At 39.6% G+C, this 15,470-nt stretch overlaps 1 protein-coding gene across 7 annotated transcripts in view; it reads right to left on the bottom strand.

Annotated features, from left to right (window-relative positions):
* The window catches only part of LOC134217853 (ubiquitin carboxyl-terminal hydrolase 36), a 37,054-nt gene extending 21,925 nt beyond the window's left edge, over positions 1-15,129 (bottom strand). The window contains exons 1-2 of one of the 7 annotated variants that reach the window (XM_062696674.1): positions 14,714-15,129; positions 13,608-14,380 (exon numbers count right to left, since the gene is read on the bottom strand). In XM_062696674.1, coding sequence (XP_062552658.1) covers positions 13,608-14,172 — 565 coding nt within the window. In that variant the 5' untranslated portion in view covers positions 14,173-14,380; positions 14,714-15,129. The remainder of the gene's footprint in view (positions 1-13,607; positions 14,381-14,713) is intronic. The other 6 variants (XM_062696672.1, XM_062696673.1, XM_062696675.1 and 3 more) reach the window with 6 other exon arrangements.
* Positions 15,130-15,470: the final 341 nt, after the last annotated feature.

Genomic DNA, 15,470 nt, shown 5'->3' with positions numbered 1-15,470 from the left:
TGTTTGAAAAGCGGAAGGGACACACAAGTCGCAAGTTATTCGTTCAAGAATCTGTTGGTGTGAGCGAGCGAGGGCGATGGGTTTCCGTTTCTCTCACGTGCAAAAATGTTCTTGTGTCCACTCACTGATGGGTGGTTGTGATAATATTGCCTCTTTTTCTTTACAACCGATCTGTATTTTCTTATTGGAATGGAGAGCTGCTTATTGACAATAAACAATAACATTGTCAACAGGATTTTATTCTCAAAGGCTTTACGGATTAGTATAAAAAATTATCATAATCATTAGTACCGTGTATCGGCTTCTTCTTAGCATACGGTAGTTAGTAGGAATCACATTGGACACTTCATACATACACACACGTGATTCACCTAAAACGTGTGCGACTCGAATAGGGGTTTCACCACTACAGCTGCATGTTGGAATAGTGGCATCTCTTACAGATTTATGTGTCCAAAAATAACAAATTAAAATTTACTTCACTTTACTTTAGCAAAATATTCGAAAAAATGGATAATACTCTAAATATCGATGAAAAAGACTGAACGTGTGAAGCCGAAACATTAAAGTAAATATTGATGCAAATTATGTTTGATTTTCTTTTTTATGTCAATCTTCCTCTTAGGCCAATAACATACTTAAGCGTGTGCGTGCGTCCAAGACAAAGTAATTCTTTTTGCTTATAGTCTGCTTTACGAGTGCTTGGACGCGCTCCGCATCGCCCTTAGCGACGACAGCGTCGGATGCGGTCAACGTGTGCATGTCTTGTGGATTTTAAATTATAACCCCTTTTTAATCATATCTCGCGTAACATATGATTACGGCTTATAAACCAAAACCATGATTTTTGATTTTCTTGCATGAACGATTGCTTTGTAAATTATTCTTCATGCTAGTTTAAAACTCCGTACTTGATATCTCGTAAGAAACACATTAATTGCTATTTTGAGTGAACGTCTCATGAACCATTTGCACCATAGTGGTTTTTAAGTCCTTTGTTGGCGCCCTTGACTACCATGCGGAATGTTTTCTTTGGTTTTTAGGCCATTCACTTTATATTGTTTATTTAGAAAAACTAGCTCCAAGTTATTTTAAAATCTATATTCTTACTAGGTTTTCGATATATCGCATAGCAGAACTGATCTGGCTAACAAATCTATACAAATCCGATGGTGTTAGTAGCTTTGAGCAAACGGCTTAAAAACCAGACGTGTTGCCGGTGATGCGAGTAAACGGCGCGATTTTTGTTTTTGCAGAAATTTTGTAGATTTCGAATGGTTTTTCAATTAATCTTGATCTGCTGTTATAATATAATCATTTACGTATAGTATTGACATAGTTTTGGCAATGAAATGAGTTTCTACTTCAATAAATGAATTAAATTCTCGAGCAACATATGATTAGGGCCGAAAAACCAACATTGCTGAACCAAGGAAAATGAGGTTCAAGTTTTCTAGGACTAATTTAATTCATTTATTGAAGTAGAAACTCATTTCATTGCCAAAACCACATCAATGCTATACGTAAATGGTTATATTATAACAGCAGATTAAGATTAATTGAAAAACCATTTGAAATCTACAAAATTTCAGCTAAAACAAAAATCGCGCCGTTTACTCGCATTACCGGCAGCACGTCTGGTTTTTAAGCCGTTTGCTCAAAGCTAGGTACATCATCGGATTTGATAGCCAGAGCAGTTCTGCTATGTGATATATTGAAAACCGAGCACGAATATACGTTTTAAAATAACTTGAAGCTAGTTTTTCTAAATAAACAATATAAAGTGAACGGCCTAAAAACCAAAGCAAACATTCCGCATGGTAGTAAAGGGCGCCAACAAAGGACTTAAAACCACTACGGTGCAAATGGTTCATGAGCCGTTCACTCAAAATAGCAATAAATGTAATTCTTAAGAGATATCAAGTACGGAGTGTTATCTAGGATGTAGAATCATTTACAAAGCAATCGTTTATGCTAGAAAATCAAAAATCATGGTTTTGGTTTATAAGCCGTAATCATATGTTACGCGAGAATTAGTCTTAGAAAATTTGAACTTCATTTTTCTCGGTTCAGCTTTGTTGGTTTTTCGGCCCCAATCATATGTTGCTCGAGATATGGAAATATTTCCAGACTTCAGTATTTTAAGGTGAATCGCGTTGAAATCCAATTTAAAAACTACATTGCGCTTTTAGGAGCACATAACTTCAAAAGCGACATATGTGATAATCGCCCAGCTGGGAAGCTTACCAGACTGATCAAAGCAACGGTGGATGGTGTGCAAAACTGTGTGAAGATTTCGGGCGAACACTCCAGTTCGTTCGAATCGCGCCGGGGCTAAGACAAGGTGATGGACTTTCGTGCCTGTTGTTCAACATTGCGCTAGAAGGTGTCATGCGGAGAGCCGGGTGTAACAGCCGGGGTACGATTTTCAACAGATCCAGTCAATTTATTTGTTTCGCGGATGACATGGACATTGTCGGCCGAACATTTGCAAAGGTGGCAGAACTGTCCACCCGCCTGAAACGTGAAGCAACAAAAGTTGGACTGGTGGTGATTGCGTCAAAGACAAAGTACATGCTTGTGGGCGGAATCGAGCGCGACAGGGCCCGCCTGGGAAGCAGTGTTACGATAGACGGGGACACCTTCGAGGCGGTCGAGGAATTCGTCTACCTCGGATCCTTGCTAACGGCTGACAACAACGTTAGTCGTGAAATACGAAGGCGCATCATCTGTGGATGTCGGGCCTACTACGGGCTCCAGAAGAAACTGCGGTCGAAAAAGATTCGCCACCGCACCAAATGTGTCATGTACAAGACGCTTTTAAGACCGGTTGTCCTCTACGGACATGAAACATGGGCAATGCTCGAGGAGGACTTGCAAGCACTCGGAGTATTCGAAAGACGGGTGCTTAGGACCAGTATCCAGAAGGTGCGGAACCCAGTATCCAGAAGGTAGCTAAAGCCGGAAGGGTACGATGGGCAGGACATGTTGCAAGGATGCCGGACAGCAACCCTGCAAAGATGGTGTTCGCTTCCGATCCGGCAGGTACGAGACGGCGTGGAGCGCAGCGAGCGAGATGTGCAGACCAGGTGCAAAACGACTTGGCGAGCGTGGGGCGTATCCGAGGATGGAGAGATGCGGCCTCGAACCGTGCATTGTGGCGTCAAATTGTTGATTCAGTGTTATCTGTTTAGATGTTAACTGAATAAATGAATGGATGAATGAATGAGCGCAAACATACGGTCATTGTGGCAGCCATTTTTTGACTCTGTCGTAACTTTTCACGAAGATTAAGCGAGTAAAGTTCATAATTAATTTTCTACCAATAGGTGGATTTTATGAGTTGAGTGAAACGGGCTTGGTGGTCATATGGCTACCATTTCTGCCTCATACGCAGAATCTTTCCGAATATTTCTCATGTTCTAGCAATCGCTAGAATTGGAAATGGGGATGCATACCGTTTCCATCTTTTATTATTCACCTACTACTTTAACTAGTTCTAGGTAACTGTTAGAATTCAAAATTAACAAAAAAAACTCGTTTTGGCATCAAATTAGAATATACCACCCTTTCATTCATATCACATTGGCAACCCGTTGACCAAGATCAACTTTTGCCATAGAACCTAACTCTGAAAATTCCAATAAAATTCCGCATGAACTTGTGGCGAGTGCAGAGGTGTTCTCGGCTTGCAGTAGGCGTTTGATTGCTTCAACAATTCCTTCCCATCCCCGATGACCGTGAGGACGAGGCTAACGTCGTTATCGACCATTTAAAAAATACTAGAGCTCTCGGACTGTGCACACTGAGGTTGGAAAGCAAATCCCATGCTTCCACCCATTAATTCCCTGTGCAATTGCGATTGTTCTAGTCAATCACGGAGTAGCAACTACGAAATGCCCGGTCATCATGCTCATGCTTATTGCTCATGTTAATAGGTATATAGGTATTGTATGGATTGAGTGACAATAAAACGAATAATAACGCACTGTAAGTCAAGTTGCCCATCTATCAGGCGTTTGTTGGATTGAATACAGTAATATCCCGATTTTATCACCCCTTGCTACAATGCATTCAAATGAACGCAAACGAAAGTGAATAAGGCAAAGACAAAGGTGCTGTTTGAACGAGATGGCGCCACCACATTTAAAGTAAAATGAATTTTCTTGTATGGACAAATCATCCGTTCTCATCAACTACGCATCGCATCAATATGAAAGCTAGGTCAAAAAGCCACAAATAATTTTTAGATTTTTTGTACCCACGACTTGTTTTACAGTTCTAAACAATAAAAGATATTTCATTGTACCTCCATACAATATTCTAGCTGTATACTTTCAATTTCTCCAAGACTGTTCTCCACCTTGTGTGTGTGGAAGGAACATTGAAAGCTTACGATATCGAACAGCAGATGTCACTAGTATATTTGCAATATTACATTGATACAAACACGCAGCAACACCACCTGTCGCCTGATAATGGAAATATTGCAATTATGCCATCAGGTGTAGTGGCTGTTGTTAAAATGTTTTGAAATGGCCTCAAGCGGAATTTTTGCTAGAATGCAACGGACGACCTCCTTCTACTTCTTCTTCTTCTTATTGGCATTACATCCCCACACTGGGACAGAGCCGCCTCGCAGCTTAGTGTTCATTAAGCACTTCCACAGTTATTAACTGCGTGGTTTCTATGCCAGGTTACCATTTTTGCATTCGTATATCATGAGGCTAGCATGATGATTCTTTTATGCCCAGGGAAGTCGATACAATTTCCAATCCGAAAATTGCCTAGACCGGCACCGAGAATCGAACCCAGCCACCCTCAGCATGGTCTTGCTTTGTAGCCGCGCGTCTTACCGCACGGCTAAGGAGGACGACCTCCTATTGATGGAAATAACTGAATCTATCTCCCGGCGAAGCCTCAATGAAGAAATAAAAGAAGTCGAGCGAAATCTAATCTGGCAACAGGTTAAAGCGATAGCAGGGCAACGCTCAGGATGGAGATCTTTCAAGTCGGCCCTTTGCACCACCAGAGGTGTACAGGATCCAAAAGCAATCTCCCTAAAGTGCAATTTTGACCTCTCTTATCTGCTTTTCTTGATACATTTTTATATACGAGAAAAGCATCATCACCGCTAGGTGGACTATTCTGGTTTTGCCTTTCTCGTATACTAAGTATACGGTAAAGGCTATATGATCACTCCAAAAACAAACTTTTTATAGGAGACCCGGAGACCCATAGTGTTATATACCGATCGACTCAGTTCGACGAATTGAGGTGATGTCTGTGTGTGTGTGTGTGTGTGTGTATGTGTGTTCGTCTGTGCGCACCCACGTACCAAAATGTAGCAAAAGTGTCACTCATTTTTCGGGCACTTAACTTCAACCGATTCAACCGATCCTCGCAACAAGTTGCATTCGACGCAGAATTGTGTCCCATTGTTTTCTATTGAAAATTGGCCAGATCGGACTATGGGATCGAAAGTTATGGCCAAAATACTTTTTTTACGAAATAATCGCGTAAAAAAGTGTCACTCATTTTTCGGGCACTTATCCTCAACCGATTCCCTCGATATCGTTGCATTCGACGCAGAATTGTGGTCCCTTATTTCCTATTGAAAATTGGCCAGATCGGACTATGGGATCGAAAGTTATGGCCAAATTACTTTTTTACGGAATAATCGCGTAAAAAAGTGTCACTCATTTTTCGGGCACTTATCCTCAACCGATTTCCTCGCAACACGTTGCATTCGACGCAGAATTGTTTCCTATTGAAAATTGACCAGATCGGACTATGGGATCGGAAGTTATGGCTAAAATATTTTTGCCTTTCTCGTATACTAAGTATACGGTAAAGGCTATATGATCACTCCAAAACAAACTTTTATAGGAGACTCGGAGACCCATGGTGTTATATACCGATCGACTCAGTTCGACGAATTGAGGTGATGTCTGTCTGTGTGTGTGTGTGTGTGTGAGTGTGTGTGAGTTTGTTTGTGCGCATCCACGTACCAAAATGTAGCAAAAGTGTCACCATTTTCGGGCACTTATCCTCAACCGATTCCCTCGCAACAAGTTGCATTCGACGCAGAATTGTGTCTCATTGTTTCCTATTGAAAATTGACCAGATCGGACTATGGTATCGGAAGTTATGGCCAAAATACTTTTTTTACGGAATGATCGCGTAAAAAAGTGTCACTCATTTTTCGGGCACTTATCCTCAACCGATTCCCTCGCTATTGAAAATTGGCCAGATCGGACTGTGGGCTCAAGAGTAATGGCCAAAATACTATTTTTATACTGCACGAGAAAGGCACCATCACCGCTAGGTGGATTAATCAGGGTTTTTTTAATTCATTTCACAAATATGAACCAGTTTATGCCATAGAAAGGCAAAAAAAGTTAACAGTACCCGTTATTTCTTGACGAAAATGCTTTCAGAATCCTTCATAGGTGCTTATAAGTCATTTATAATAAACCACTGGCGGTAAAATTTTTTAATGAAAGTTATTCTTGTTTGCGGTACTATTTACGAAAATAAAAAGAAAGTGCAAAATTTTTTGTGGTGGCAAAATCGGGTCGAGAACGTGATAAAATCGGGACGTGGTAGAATCGGGTCGAAAATGTGATAAAATCGTGGACTGACAAAATCGGGCTAACACTGTAGCTATTTTAACATGGTTAGTAACTTTTGTAATGCAGTAGGTATACTCGTTATTTATATACCCTGAATAATTCAGAACTAACTAAATCGGTCCTTATTCTGCATGAAACTCAATAGCTTTCAATAATAACATGTATTTCGCATGATGGAGCCTAATTTTGCAATGTTTAATATCTGAAAAAGATGTGAGATTTATATGTTAGTAAAAAAAGTGAGATTTATATGGTAGTCAATTTGAGATTATGCGCACATACGCACACTTACATACGAATAAGTAATCTATTAATGTCTCAATTTTTATCTAACTTCCAATTAAGAAATTTTTGGAATCCCTTTTAATTTTTACGTTTTTGCTTTCTTAAGATTTTTTTTTGTACATGCTTCTATACGTTGCTCACAAAATATAAACATGAAACAAATCGGAACAAAATGTTTAATTTCATATCGTATTATTTGTAATAGTTATGTTTACAATATTCAATGTGTAAAGTCAATGTAAAATGTGTAAAGTCAAAATATGTGAAGGTTCACCCTAAGAGAACGGCCAAGTCACTCGTTTTTTCAGATAAGGTACCCCGGGGCAAGTGAAAATACGGGGTAAGTGGGTACTATGGCTGCCGATTAATCGGTGAACGTTTTTAATGGTAACAATGTTCTAGAAAGATTAAGCAGAATTATCAACGAATTCGCCTGACACAAAAAATTGTTGAATCAAAACCATTTGCGACACCATACTAATGTTATTGTTTAATAATGACTTTAAACTACTGGCAAATTCTATCACTTTTATTTTTATTCAATGAATTTCCAAAAAAATAGTCGTTTCTAAATTCATCATCGATGTGGAAAGTGATTATTTTGAGCAATTAAATAATTGTGTGACATCGAAACTTCGACACTCATATATCATATGGATCTGAATCAAATGCAGTTGATATCGTTGGTTTCGTTGTTAAGAAGTAGTGTACAGTTGATTTACCAAATGTGTATTTTACTTTCTGGAAATTATCTTCCTCATGGAAAAGAGCAATGGTTATAGCTATGCTAAATTTTCGTTTACAGAGTAAACAATCTATTTATTCTACAATAGATCAACAGGTTTTTTTCTTGTGTTTTGTTATTTTCAAACATCGTATCAGATTAACAGATTTTCAGATAAATAAATTGCTTAAGACATAAATTGGCCATTGGTTCTATTACAAATTTACAACACTTGCGCATCGCCTGAATAAAAACGTTCCTTTTAAAGTTCTAATTTATGTAATAATTTGTGTTCTAAACAGAGAAACATTCATTCGAAAAGTGACCAAGATTTGCTCATCTCTTCCATCTAACACATTTGGTAAGAAAGTAAGCTAATGGAAAGCCAGACAAAAGCCAATTAAACAGTAAACTGGCTGTTGTCTTGTTTTTATATTTGCTAACATTGTAATCCCTTTCTTTTTGCCAAAAACAAAAGACTGACAAGCAAAAACCTCCATCCATGATCGGAAATACTACGACTCAGAAATTACCTGAACATTATATCTGCATTCTTCAAATTAGTTTCGTTCGACAGTATAAAGCAGAATAGGTCCCACTTGCCCCGTTTGAAGGGGTAAGTAGGTTTCACAGGTAAATTTATTTATGTCACTACCAATATTTTTGTAACTGAATAAATGGCTTACAACACGTCTGCACTTCAACAACGGAAGCATATAATGATGTATCCGTGGTTAATGTCCTGAAATACCCTGTTTTCTAAATATGCGTTAACGATTTTGCTGAACTAGCGTTTTTTAGGTCCCACTTGCCCCGGGGTACCTTAAGCCTACTGCAACTTCGGGGCTGAAAATAATTTTAATTTTTGCCTTTCTCATACAACAAAGTTGTACCGAAAGGCTATATGATTGCTTCAAAAAAGAACTTTTGATAGAAGGCCCGGAGACCCATAGTGTTATATACCGATCAACTCAGCTCGACGAACTGAGGTGATGTCTGTATGTGTGTATGTGTACAAATTTTGTAGACACACTTTTTGGAACTTAGCATTATCCGATTTACTCGCAATAAGTTGCATTCGACGGGGAATGCGGTCCCATTGTTTGCTATTGAAAATTGGCTCGATCGGACATCGCATTTTGGAATTATTGAAAAATCATTGTTTTTTCACAAGGGTCCCCCCTTGGAAAAAAAAATTCAAAACCAAAAAAAAAATTTTTTTTTCGAAAATTGTGGCGATGCATTTTAACTAATACAAAAACATGCAGAATGATCGAAAACAAGTGATCTCTTCTCCTAAAGATCTTTTTTGACCTTTCTAATGTGATTCTTTCAATATATTTTATAATGCACAAGAAAGGCATCATCACTGCTAGGTGTATTAATCTGGGTTTTTTTACTGGTTTCGAGATGTTTTGTTTTTTTTTCGATGCAATTATGATTATGGTGATAGACAGTGTTTATTATGTGGTTTTAGAAGTTTTTGCAGCTTGAAATATCAAATACCATTTGTTAATGGAAATATGTTTTAAAATAAAAATTTTAAGCGAGATTTAACCTTTCTATCAACATATCCTATCGAGACATTCAATAACCGTTCGACAACAAGCGGAGCGATGGTAACGGCAAGAAAAGTGGCACATCAGATCCGAAGAAGTTCAGGATGGTATGGATCCAATTCAAGCGCCGACCCAACATTTTGATCAGGGACGTTGCGGAAAAGGCGAAGGTTTCAAATTGTTTTTGTGGAAAGAAAAAGGAGGTTCTGTACTACACGTATAAAAGATCGGAAGATACCGAACCGGAGCGATAATCAGAACACGGTGGCCACAACTCGCGCACCTTCAGCATTGTAATGGACGATGAGACATATATCAAGGCCAACACCAGACAAATGCCGAGACAGGAACACTACGTTGCCAGCTCTAGACTGATTGTTTATGAAAATGTAGAGTAGGGTGGGGCAAGTGTGCGCGTGGGGTAAAAGTAAGTTTTCGATTTTTTGAAGTAATATCCGGCGTCCTCCGCAGCTAAGCGTGTACTTCTTCTTCTTATTGGCATTACATCCCCACACTGGGATAGAGCCGCCTCGCAGCTTAGTGTTCATTAAGCACTTCCACAGTTATTAACTGCGAGGTTTCTAAGCCAGGTTACCATTTTTGCATTCGTATATCATGAAGCTAACACGATGATACTTTTTATGCCCAGGGAAGTCGAGACAATTTCCAATCCGAAAATTGCCTAGACCGACACCGGGAATCGAACCCAGCCACCCTCAGCATGGTCTTGCTTTGTAGCCGCGCGTCTTACCGCATGGCTAAGGAGGGCCCCTAAGCGTGTACTGATAAAACCAAATTCCCAGCACCAGGCACGTAGCCGAACTCTCGCAATCCATTTTCAGAACTAACTCTCTCATATGTATTTTTTGTACAATGCCAACCAAGTAGGAATGTGGGATGAGTATTTAGTATAGACTTTTTCCGTACCGTACATCAATCAGATTTTAATTACATTTTGTCTAGAATTTATTAAAAGCATTTTAAAATGATCTCCCTATGCTGTGCTGAAGGATCTGTCAAAGTTAACACCGTCGTGTGTCTTCTTCTTATTTTTACTTGGATTCGTCTATTGTCTGGCGCCTACACACTTGCTTTATCAGCAACATCACTCGATGAAGTAGGGTTGTGAGAGATTGTACCAGTTGGTCGTCAGATCCCAACCCGACTACAGTTCATTCAAATTTAATTGCCTATGTTCCGGTTGGTATCTGACGACCAACTGACACAACTTCAACCCAGTGTCTATTATATAGAGTTGCGCAAATAGTGAAGCCAAATCTACAGCTATTGAACTGTCAAACCGTCTAACTATCGAGCAAAGTTAATGCTTGTTGGTAAGGCGGAATTATTGTTATCGCCTAATGAATATTATGGCAAATTAAAACACAAAAACTAAAAAGTATTAGATTTGTTTTAGAAGCAGTGCAAAAACACTTCAATACACCCCCTAATAAAGTAGCAACAAGAAACTGACTTGTTTGCACTCTGTAGGAAGCCTAATTATCGAATTTAAAAGCTTTTGAAGTGAACACTCCCGTGAAGTCACTTGGAGGGTAGAACAAAAATGCAAGTTGCCATTCAACATAATAACATGAGCATCATTCAGCATCAGTGTAAGCAGATCCTCTATGCGCAACTCTATATATAGACTCTGACACAATCCTACTTCATCGAGCGTTGTTGCTGATGAAGCCAGTGTGTAGAAGCCAGACAATACTAAATCTCGGGTACTTATTCAGGACGTATGTGATTTTGTAAACAAAGATTCAAACGTCGATTTGTCCAATCTGATGACATTCATACGCAAATCAACACCACCAACAGGTAGCCAAAGCCTCCTCCTATCTGTCTATGGTGATGGTTTGCGTGGGAGGGTTATCAGATCGGACAAATCGACGTTTGAATCTTTGTTTACAAAATCACATACGTCCTTTTGAATAAGTACCCGAGAAATATCTACTCATCCTACTTGGAAATGTGTGTTCAAGTAAACCAACAAATTGCTCAATGCGCAATCCATGGGGGGTTCGGTTTCATTGCTCTGGAAATATTGAGTATTTTAAAGTTTAGCAGATAAAGCACGTTCTTCTGATCTCCAGCAGATTTTTATTTTATTTGTTAAACTTTTATTTGCATTTTAAACATAAAATAAGTAACCATTTCAATCGATAGAATGACACTTACATTTATAAAATGACATTTGGCCCGTGCAGCTTAAAAGGAGTTATTATAAAACATTGTTTTAATCTCCATTTTTTTCTTTAAGAAAAAACCCAGATTGATCCACCTAGCAGTGATTGTGCAACAATCAAATGCATTATCGGGAAATTTGTTGAAATGCTGAATAATTATTGTTATATTGATTTTAAAATCAATAGGGGGAAAGACGGCTTTGGCAGGTTTTGTTCTATTATTGGCAGGGGGTTTTTTGTCGAACAAATTTTATGAAATTTGGCCACAATGTTTTTTGATATGCAAATAATGTTTAGGCCAAATTTGAGCATAGTCAGACATAAAAAACCCCCTGCCAATAATAGAACAAAACCTGCCAAAGCCGTCATTCCCGCTAAGTAAAGTATTATTAGCGTGCGCGTTTTATGCGACCTTTTTTTATTATACCAGAAAGCTGCAGAAACGTTATATGGCGTTATGCGTTGTAACTTGTATGCAATCAAAGCTTGCGTTGCATACTAAAGTCGTGTACAAAATCGAATAGAAGAGCTTGCATGGGTAGATACTTCAAGGCATTTATGACATGCTCAGGGAATCAATATTCGAGCAACGCCTAACAATATACTCTTTGTCATCAACAGAGTTTGTTACTGACAAACGCATCTAACGACAAACCTTTATCAGAAATTGAACACAATATGACAAGAATCATGTGCCTTGCTTGCTCTGATATTTCCGAAAATACGATGGTAATTTTGTAATCATTGTTCGATTCTCGAATATTTCTATAAACGCAGCAACTATGATAGCATAAAAGCAAAATTTTCTCTAGAAATAATGCAAAATAACGGGATGAAAAGTTAGCAACAAGATTGTCTTCTTTTTTGTTGCTGACAAAATTTTGCGGATCTTTGTTATTATTATCTCCGACAAAAACAAAGCTTTGTCGTTGGTTCTCTTTTGTCGCTTGTTTTGCATGCGCATTCCAAAAAAAATGATTCCCTGCATGCTATAACTTAATTACTATGTTCCATAACTATTTTAATATTAAGATTTTTTTTGGAATGCTCAATCGTTAAGAAATTTGATAGTGATCAACTAGGGTTTGTACCCCGTCGAATGCAACTTGTTGCAAGAAAATCGGTTAAGAATTACTATATGAAAAAGTGGCTAATGTTTTTCGGTTTTTGTGTGCACACACACACACACATCTACACACACACACACACACATACACACGGACAGACAGACATTTGTTCAGTTTGACGAGCTGTGTCGATTGGTATATAACATCATGGGTCTCCGAGACTAATATAAAAAGTTCGATTTTGGAGTGAAATGCTAGCCTTTTGGTAGGGTAAGACACCCAGAAATCGCCCTCCCCCCAGTTTTCGCCCACCTATTTTAAAACTTTAATTTCTCGTAAACTAGTTGTTGAAAACAGTTACAGTTAAAGTTTTTCCATACAAGCATCAATCAATTATGAAAAAACCTGAACTTTAACTGTTCCCAACAACTAGTTTTCGAGAAATTAAAGTTTTAAAATAGGTGGGCGAAAACTGGGGGGAGGGCGATTTCTGGGTGTCTTCCCCTACAACTTTGTTGTACGAGAAAGGCAAAAAAAAATCAAAATCGATTTTTTTTTAACTCAAGAACTGCTGCAATGCATTCAAATGAATGCAAATAAATGTGAACTCATGGAAATAACAGAATCTATCTCCCTAAAGTGCACTTTCCACCTCTTTCATGTGCTTTTCTCGTTACATTTTATAATACACGAGAAAGGCACCATCATCGCTAGGTGAATTATTTTGGGACTTTAAGCAGTGTACGCACTAAATATATTCACAAGCGTGACACTGGAAGCCACGCAATTGTAATTCACCGTCTTCATCAAATTTTGACCAGCGTCAATAATGAAGTGGTTTCACTGTCTCACCTCATCAGTCACTTTCAGAAGACGGTGATGCACGATTTCAACTGCGCGCGTAGTGGCTCGACCAGCAGACTGATAGGTTGCTAACTGCACATTGGTTTTAGCGTGAAACACGAAAACAAACACAACTGTAGACCAGACCCTACACGGACGGGCCAATTGAGACACACAGGCAGACAACAAAACTGGAGAGAGGGAAAGTGTAAGTGGTTTACCCACATCGTCAAGTTCATTGGTCGTCTTCCCCCCAAAGTTTCCAATAAAAACACCCCCTAGCAGTAATCAAATGTACTTACTTTGGTGACTGATGCCATTGCAAGTGGCGTTTACGACAGACAGTTTGGACGTCATCGTCGACGACGGGTTTCCTCGGCCGCCTCCATTCATCACCTGTGTGTTGGTGCTTCCGTTGACGGGCCCAGCTCCTCCACCAACACTGTTGGATCCATTGATGCAATTACTGGAAGTGCTGGCGGGAGCCTTCAGTACGATGTATTTCGATTTCAAATTTTCCTGCTCGGCACTGTAGTTTGGCACTTCCTCGTATCGGATCGGCTTCAACTGTTTCCGCCGAAGAGCGTCTGCAAGCTGACCCTCGAAGTGGCCAACAAGGTCGTCGTCATCTAAATCCGCGAACCCAGAGCTTTTACCGGACGAACCAAGGCTAAAATACGACGACGAAGAGGCTGCCGACGATGGGACTCTTCCGTATGACGATGACGAGGAAGCCGCAGACATGGAACCTCCTCCTCCAAGACCGCTACTGCTGCTGCTGTTGCCACTGCCGCCAGACGAGGTCAAAGAGTCGCGCAGCGCCGCACTCACCAACGATGTTGAGTCGCAGACCATTTGTACGGGCATGGGATCAGCCGTGACCAAAACAAATGTGTTTGTAAAGCTGCCCCGCCAATTTACACCACTTTTTCGATACACAATTCCTCACGAAACTGCAGCGCTACACTCGCCTTTTTATTGCGTAGCTGATAGAGCGGGCCAAAATATATGTTTATGAAATTTCACTGCTTAACCTTAAGATATTTGCAGCATTTTTGTAGAACATTTCAATAGTCTAAGAATTTAATTTATTTAGTAAAACAAACTTTAAGGATTTATTCTAATTTTGAAAGTGCAGCTGAAGTTCACTTTAATTTAATAAACTCCGCTTAAATAGAGTACGGTGACTAATAAATAACAACATCCATGTTTTATTATTCTTTTTCAATTGAATTGAATGTTGTTCCTCAGGTTAAAAATAAATTTGTTTTGTTTCATTGCAAGGTAAAACACAATTGAAATGGTTCTACAAACATGCTTTACAATATTCTAAACGTGAGCCCAGACTTCATAAACTATCATGAAAGGTGTTCAAGGCTCGCCCTATTAGTTAAAAGCACGTAAATACCGAAAAATATTCGACTCCCGCTCAATCGCCGTCGAGATCCGAGAAGGCCACGGCACTTTTTCTTCCACTACACGTTTTCTTCTTGTCGTCGTGTTTTCTTCACACGCACAAACACCAACACAAACCCCCCCCAAAGAGAAGAGGCTGCTGGCTCTAAAATGGAACCGCACCGAGACAGACCCAGGCTGCTCACTTTCAAGCGGATTTTTCACTAGCAGATTTCACCTTTCCGTCACTAATTTCATTCTGTACGCGTCGGAATGGCTCTCGGGAACGATTTTCACATATTTTCGCGACCGGAGCACCACTATTTACCGCAGAAAATCAGTCGAATTTGACACGATTTCGGTTTTATCGTAAATCCTGGACGACGAAGTAGGCACGGAAACACCATGCAATCACTCTGAACGCACATTGTGCTCTTTTTTGCGCTTGTGACAGCTCGAACGGGACAGCGGAGAACAGGAGGCGATGATGGGGACCGAAGCGGTGGACAAACAGAGACAGATATGTTTTCGCCGCGTGCAAGGTGAGTTAAAAAGGTTTAAATGTTCCGGTTGGCTGCATGGGCTCAATCATTTTATGACAGCTCGAAACTAAAGAGGCTGCACTCATAACAAAGAGACGAAGTGTCAAAATTGGAACAGCGCATTTGCTGTCAAATCAGTTGTTCCAATCGAGCACAAGGTTGTTAAAGGTAGGAGTATTGCGTCTCTTTGTTTTTCCAGGCTCGTTACTCGAAACGTCAGTGTCATTG

This window comes from Armigeres subalbatus, chromosome 2 (genome assembly GCF_024139115.2).
Source record: "Armigeres subalbatus isolate Guangzhou_Male chromosome 2, GZ_Asu_2, whole genome shotgun sequence".
Lineage (NCBI taxonomy): Eukaryota > Metazoa > Arthropoda > Insecta > Diptera > Culicidae > Armigeres > Armigeres subalbatus.
Note: the sequence above shows the minus strand (reverse complement) of the source record. Positions and strands in the feature narration are given on the sequence as shown.